We start from the raw sequence: 7648 nt of genomic DNA on the forward strand, positions 1-7648 counted from the left end.
AGGTCCCCAATTGTAAGACATATCGAAGAAAGGCTCAATGCAAATGAAGAGTTGGTAAAGGCAAGAGAAGCAGCTAGACATGTGTGGACAGACGTTGAAATATATTGCAAGTGGCTACAAATTGATCTTCAAAAGAAAGCTCATAAAGGAAAAACATCAAAGGAGATTCTTCAATGGTTGGGTGATGAAGCAGCAAAAATTGTGATACAGTTCAAGACAAGGAAAAATGTAAGCTTGTATCACTCACATTGTGAGTTCAATTCTGCAATTCCTGTGTACAGGATCAGCCAAACCATACTGCTACACTGCAATGAGCAAGAGAATTGGCCAACATATGAAGAAATTCTTGAGTTTATAACAACTATTATCGCAGATCTGCTATGTGCTTGCTTTACTAACATACCATGTGCCATAACTATGAAGTGTCATGATGATGCAATAGAGAAAAGGGAAGACAACATCCGAATTGTAGCTCAGCTTCTTGGTAGATCAAAAAAGATCCTGAAATTGCTTAAAAAACACCAACTTCCCAACTCAGACATGGAGTCAATAGGGTACACTGATAAGTGGCATGCATTACCAAAGAGTAAGATACACAATGCTTCAGTTAGGATTCAACCGGCTTCTTCAAGTTGTAATGAATCTTTTGTAATAACTATTGTTTGACTATGTTAGTAAAGTGTCTTTGTTTTCATCCTTGAAAGCTTCCTGTAAAGAAAAATTGTGGTTGAGGCTCGAGTTGGACTCGGTTCCCTTAAACAGATTCGCCGTCTATTCTCAGGGTACAACAACCTAAACAATATTGTGTACTGCCAGATATCACCACTTGCGAATCGCCAGAAGCATAAGTGCAGAGAAGGAAGAAGAAGAAGAGTAATTTCATCGTGTGTTTGAATGAGAAGGCAAGGTCTTTTTTTATAGTTGAATCGTGAAACGGAAACAAATCACTAATTGATTGAGCGTTTAATGACAATAAATGTTATTAATTACGCAATTAATGCATCCGTTACAAAATTCAAAAATAGGGACCAAAACTGTCAGGTTTAGCAAAAATGAGGGTAGCGTGTTCGAGTCTTCGGAGCTATATTCATGTTTGCAGGTCGCGCCCATGCACGAGTTCGGTTTTTTTGGTCTACGGAACCAAGACTTGCACCCCCCTGCGTGCGGGTAGGAATTGTAGCATAACCATAAACACAACCTTGTAAGCCTTCCATGCAGTGAAGCTTATAAACCTTGTTGAGTTTGGTCTCTCTACCAATGTGGAACTCATTCTCACATTCCTCTCTTTTGCTAAACTTATTCTCAAATACTCATCTTTGAGTATCGATATCACATTCACTTATACTCTATTTTGGACATATAATATATCGTTTCGAAGTCCTCATGGTGGAGAACACAAACTCACTTAGAGTTCGTTATATATACAACATATGTATATATTTATATATGTCCAAAGTTAGTAAAAAATATAAATATTTATACTAAATTTCCAACAAACTAGTATGTGTATGTTCAAAATATACCACGAATTAACTCATCACTAGCTAGTGTGGTACTTGTTACCAATATTATTAATGGAATTTTAGGTTTCTCAACCTCTCATCCTTTTCTTATATTTCTTTCTTTAAACAAGAAATGCAGTTTATACTTAATTTGAATGATGTATTTCTTAAAACATAGTTAAAAGTTGTAACAACTAAGTTTAAGTTACTACATTTTTTGTGGATAACAAAGACACTCATTGCTGTCTCAAAAAACATATGAAAATTAAGTTTTATGTCATTTGTGAAGCTAAACAGGAACAATAAATAAAAAAAAAAAAATCCAAACTACTGTTTAACATACCAATAATAAGATCCCAAGAACTTAGATTAACACTCGAAGATCAAGTGTACACAAACTAAGCATTCTTTCACGAACAAGTCATCATATTTTCTTAGGTAAATTACACGTTTTCGTAAGAAATTTCAAAGCCGAATCATCATTTCGATAACACAAAACACACAAAATATCACCCTTGAATTCAAACAATTTCACAAATATAAAGAATTATAAAATTGTATTTTTGTCATTTCACAAATTTCTAATAGCATTTGTCAATAGAGTTAGTCGGGCAGATGGTCTTCTAAAATCCAAAGTTAAGGACCATTCGTGTATGGAAAAATTTCATAAGGACCGATTGAAGGAAAAATTTAAAACTACAAGGACTAACCGTAAAATTTAGTGGATAATAATAACAAAAGAGAAAATAATAATAAAAGGACAAATTAAGGGTAAATTTAATTAACTAGTTAACCTAAACGACCCAGGACCAAATATAAAATTGTTATGTAGCATCAACATAAGGACCAAAATTGCAACCCAACTTCCTTTGGGACCAAAACCGGAAAAAACGACCAAAAATGTAATTTATTCTTAAAAAATAAACAGAGATAACTTTATAATAAAGTCTACACTCTATATCATTATAGCATTATGAGATAACAATATATATACTATATTTTAAAACTCGCTGTATCAATTAAAGGATACGGTGATGCGAAATGGAGCAAGGTTTTGTTATACGTCTTATTAATGTCCATCAATTTCTTGGATTATTTTCTTAACAAGAGATTTCATCCTTGGATACATTTCCTGGAATCTGGATACAGACAAAAGTACACTGTCAAGCCATAGAGAACGAACGAAAATCACACAAACATGATAAAATGGAAATAGACTTCCTAACCACAAGTTCCTGGAAATAAATAACTAACAATATCTTTCTAGCTTCTCACTACTACGTTTGATCCATATTCTCCTTGATCAAATAAAAATCTTTCTTAAATTCCTATGTATATATATGAAGCAACAGTTAGCTCCTGTATTTACTAGATCAAGTTAACGCTTCATTTACTCTGGTCTAGCAAGATGACATGGACATCTCCAGAAGAAGCCATGCCTTGGGTGGGATTGTATATTTGTGCAGCTTCTCTGGTTTGCACTCTAGCAATGGCAGCCGATGTCTACCGAGGCTTTCGACAACGGAAGCTCTGGTTTCCATGCAGATTTTTCACCATCAATTCTGCTTCCGTTACACTGATAGCAATATCAACAAAGCTACCAGTGGATCTGAGCGCCGACATGTCTGATGACTTTCAGGAGATTCTAGCAAAGAGTGTCAGCATCATTTTCTTGTTCACCATGTTAGCCAACTTTCTCCCATCTTTAGGGCTTATGAATGACAAGGAACTTCTGCTGAATACGGTGGCCTTGTGTATCCTCTTATACACCATTAATGTAAATATGTGGATCCAATTTATTAGTGCTTGGATGAATTTAGCATCATTAATCCCTTTATTGATTCTTTTGATTCCATGGCCAATTTCAGTAGCCTTGACAGTTTCAGCATCCAGAAGAGTTTTACAACAACGGTACAAGGAGTTGCACAGTTTGGCTTCTAATCATGAACAGATAAACTTCTCCTACAACGAAATCGAACATAAGGTTAAAAAGTATTGGATGATGGCAGAGAGTGGTAACCCCCAATTTGCAATTGCTTGTTCACCAGTTTCTTCTACTTTTGGGGTTCTATGCTCACTCTTTTCTTACATTCCATTCATTATTTTGCGTTTTTTTAGATCAGATATTCAGAATGATGTATCGGATTATAAGTGGTCCATCAAATTAATTGTTTACTTGCAACTAACTGGGACATTAGTTGGTAGTATAGCACCTATTTTCAGATGTTTGACTGCCACCAGTCACTTCAACCTCTCCATGAAATGGAGCATGCACCATCTAAACGTGTTCCATGTTGAGAAGCATTGGATTCAAAGGCTTCAGCATTGGAAACACAGCCATGTCCCTTCATATCTCCCAGGCCGCCATCGCAAGAAAGTTTTCCGCAACATCAGAAACATAATTTTGAACTTTTGTATAGTGCTTCAGATAATGGTTGTGGTTATATGTAAAACAATATGTCTCATTCCCATATCTTTTCTGATCTTATTCTCTTATTGTTACCACTTCGTCAAGTCTTCCTTGAAGTGGTTCAAGGAAGAACCAAGTCCATCCAATAGCAATGTGATATCCGATATGGAAGAATATACCGATTATGTCCTCCAAATCGAACAGGATGCGAAGCTTTCAAAGAGATTATTACGAAATGCACTCAACTCTATAACTCGACTTCTTCAAGAGTCTGAAAAGAAAGAGCCAAGGAATCTTATGAAGCTTCTCGAGAAATCTACTGGATTCAATGGATTAGTAGAATTCGACAATGACAGAGTTCCACCTTTACATCCGGAAGAAATACAGAATTGCTGGAGCCTAGTAGCAGTGACATTAACTGCCATTGCACTTGCTCTTCCCAACATTCCAAATGGCCAAATCAAGGGTTTGCTTGACAGCATGACAGAAGGTCTCCAATTTGTAAGACATCAAAGAAAGCCTCAATACAAATGGTGAGTTGGTAAAGGCAAGAAAAGCAGCTAGACATGTGTGGACGGATGTTGAAGTATACTGCAAGTGGCTACAAATTGATCTTCAAAAGACCGTACAAGATAGCAAACCTTATATATAAACAGAAACATTACAAATGGTAATGGTAATTGGCAATGAAAACATCAAAATTTTAAATGAAATGAATCAAAATTTTAAATGAAATGAATCTTTGGATTGTTTGTCAAAAATTCAAAAAGAGTCAATAGATTGTTTATAATTTGGATGATTTGTGAGTAACAAAAAAAAAGGGTCATTTTTGTAATTTGTATTCAAATTTAAAAAAGTGGCGTATGATTCAATTACAAGACAGAAGACATGTAAAAAAGGTGGATGAAAGAAAACTCTTTGGATTGTTTGTCAAAAATTCAAAAAAAGTCAATAGATTGTTTATAATTTGGATGATTTGTGAGTAACAAATAAAAATAAAGCGGCTATTTTTGTAATTTGAATTCAAATTTAATAAAGTGGTTGTATGATTCAATTACAAGACAGAAGACATGTAAAAAAGGTAGATGAAAGAAAACATTAATAATCGGAATCGAACATACATTTTTCGATAAAGAGAGGTGGCTATATGAAATACCTCTACCCAACTCAGCTACCTCATGTTTTGTATGTTTTTTTTAAAACAAAACGAATATATATTATTAAACACAATTAATTTTGGGGCCCCAAATTATAATGAGACCCGGGGCCGTCGCCCAGGTTGCCCACCCTATTGGGCCGGGCCTGCCCTTAATACCCTACGTCAAGCTAGAAAGTGGTGGACCAACACATAGCTTCGATTTAAAAGGCTCAAATAAAGGCTATGGAAGGATTTTAGTAAAAAGAACTGCCACCATATGTATGGTTGGAATAAAACAAGTAGCTTGCCGGAGGTGACCAACTCTCTCACAAAATGATAATCTATATCAATGTGTTTGGCATGGTTATAGGAAACATGATTCTGACTAAGAAAAATTGCACTCTTCTTGTCAGAATATAGACATGGCGTAGGAGATATTGGAATGTGAAGCACTCGTAAGAGACGAGTCATCCAAATGATTTCGAAAGTCGTGTTCCTCATAGCCTGATCTTCAAATTCACAACTAAAACGAGACATAGTAGGTGGCTTGGCAATCCATGAGATAATACTACCACTAACAAAGATACAATAACCATAGGTTGAGCGTCGTGTCTCGATACAACGTGCCCGATCAACATCCAAGTAGGTAACAAGAGGAATAGTTAAAGATCTTTGGTAATGAAGACCAAAGGATAAGGTTCCTTTCACATATCGAAGAATATGCTTGAATGCCTGGAAATGAGTTGTTGTAGGTGCATGCAAGAACAGACTAACTTGATTTACTATGTAGGATAGATCAAGACAAGTGATGGTGAGGTATTTCAAAACACCAACCAAAGAACGATAGAGAGTTTGGTTATAAAACAGGTCAGCATGACTAGTTAGTGCCTCTAAGGTAGCAAGTGGAGTATAAATTGGTTTTGTATACAATACACCAACTTTGGATAGAATATCTAAAGCATATTTAGCTTGAGTAAGATACAACCCATTAGTAGTGTAAACAACCTCCAATCCCAAGAAATAGTTGAGTTTTCCCAGGTCCTTACTAGCGAATTCCTGATGTAATCTAGCAATAAATGCTGCAATAAACGTCTATTTCATGTTAAAATTATGTCATCGACATAAACAAGAAGAAATAAAATGTAAGAGCCCTTTTTAAACTTGAAAAAGGAAGGGCACACATGACTGCAAGTAAACCAACTTTGATTAGAAAGGAACTAAGGTGTTGAACCCAAGCCCTTGGAGCTTGTTTCAAGCCATAAAGTGCTTTTTTAAGACGACGCACATGATATAGAAAACGCAAGTCAATGAAACCAGGTGGTTGTTCCATGAAGACAGTTTCATTAAGATGTCCATTAAGAAATGTGTTATTTACATCAATTTGATGTAAAGTCCAGTTTAGATGAACTACAAGACAAAGGATGATACGCAGAGTGGAAGCTTTCACAATTGGGCTAAACGTATTAGAGTAGTTGAGACCGAGAGTGAAGCCTTGGGCGACTAAGCGTGCTTGTCTTGATCTATAGAACTATCTGACTGATACTTCATTTGAAATACCCATTTGGCTCCAACAATATTGGATGTGGTTGGTCTAGGAACCAAGTCTCATGTTTCATTATTTCGAAGAGCTTGTATTTCAGTGTTCATGGCGTCAATCCATGCAGAATGTTTGGCGGCCGATTTGAAGCCATTTGGATCTTTGTGAGATAATAAGACCGTTTGTAAAGCACTTGATGTGAGAGCTATGAAATCTAGGAAAGGACAAGGCTTGGAGATTCCAGCCTTACCTCGTGTAATCATGGGTTGTGTCGAGAGACAACACAAGGAGGAGAGTCTGGAGCAAAAGGGACAGGAGAGACGGGTTTGGAGTCCGCTGGAGGCACATCTTCAATAAGTGTTGAACAGATATTGGAACAATTTTGTCAGAATCAAGACACAAATGGCACGGACTTGGGCTCGTTGGGGAACAACGTGGGGACAGATGGGTGCATCACTGGGATTTGATTGGGCCGAAATTGGTGCACTTGCTTCTTCAAAATGTGATAGAAACATGCTAGTATTATTAGACACAAAAACATCACCATTGAACAGAAATAGAGCCTCATCAAACTTAGCATGCTGAGTGGTGTAGATCTTAGAAGTAGTCATATGAAGACACCGATAACCTTTGTATTGGGTGCTATACCAAGGAAAACACAAGGGATGCTACGTGGAGCAAGTTTATGATTTGAATAGTTCGTTAAATGAGGTAATACTCGACATCCATAGGTATGAAACAGGTGAAAATTTGTTTGAGTTTTTAAGAGAAGATCGAATGGTGACTTGTTTTCTAGCACATGCAATGGAAGCCGATTAATAATGTATACGTCAGAACTAAAAGCATCAACCCATAAGGATGATGGTGCACCTGTTGGTTTTTATACAAACAATCCTATGTGTGCATGCAACCCTAGAATTGGATCTATGTTTTCACTATTAGATACACAACATTATGAACACATAAAGAAACCCTAATACTAGCATATAAGTAATCATATTAACATAAGAATAGGTTTATAATATTACCTTGATTGTTATGTAGCAATAATAATCCCAAAT

The 7648-nt window shown here is 36.1% G+C and overlaps 1 protein-coding gene across 1 annotated transcript; it reads left to right on the forward strand.

Moving 5' to 3' along the window:
* The first annotated feature begins 2910 nt into the window (after positions 1 to 2910).
* On the forward strand, positions 2911 to 4449 carry LOC145004938 (uncharacterized). Its single transcript, XM_078963970.1, has one exon. The coding sequence runs from the start codon at positions 2911 to 2913 to the stop codon at positions 4447 to 4449; it is 1539 nt and encodes a 512-aa protein (XP_078820096.1).
* The last annotated feature ends 3199 nt before the right edge of the window (positions 4450 to 7648 follow it).

The sequence above is a fragment of the Lactuca saligna genome, chromosome 1 (assembly GCF_052625555.1).
Source record: "Lactuca saligna cultivar CGN05327 chromosome 1, ASM5262555v1, whole genome shotgun sequence".
NCBI lineage: Eukaryota > Viridiplantae > Streptophyta > Magnoliopsida > Asterales > Asteraceae > Lactuca > Lactuca saligna.

Bases quoted from the DNA above. Each gene is read 5' to 3' on its own strand.
- LOC145004938 (XM_078963970.1), top strand. From the start codon at position 2,911: ATGACATGGACATCTCCAGAAGAAGCCATGCCTTGGGTGGGATTGTAT.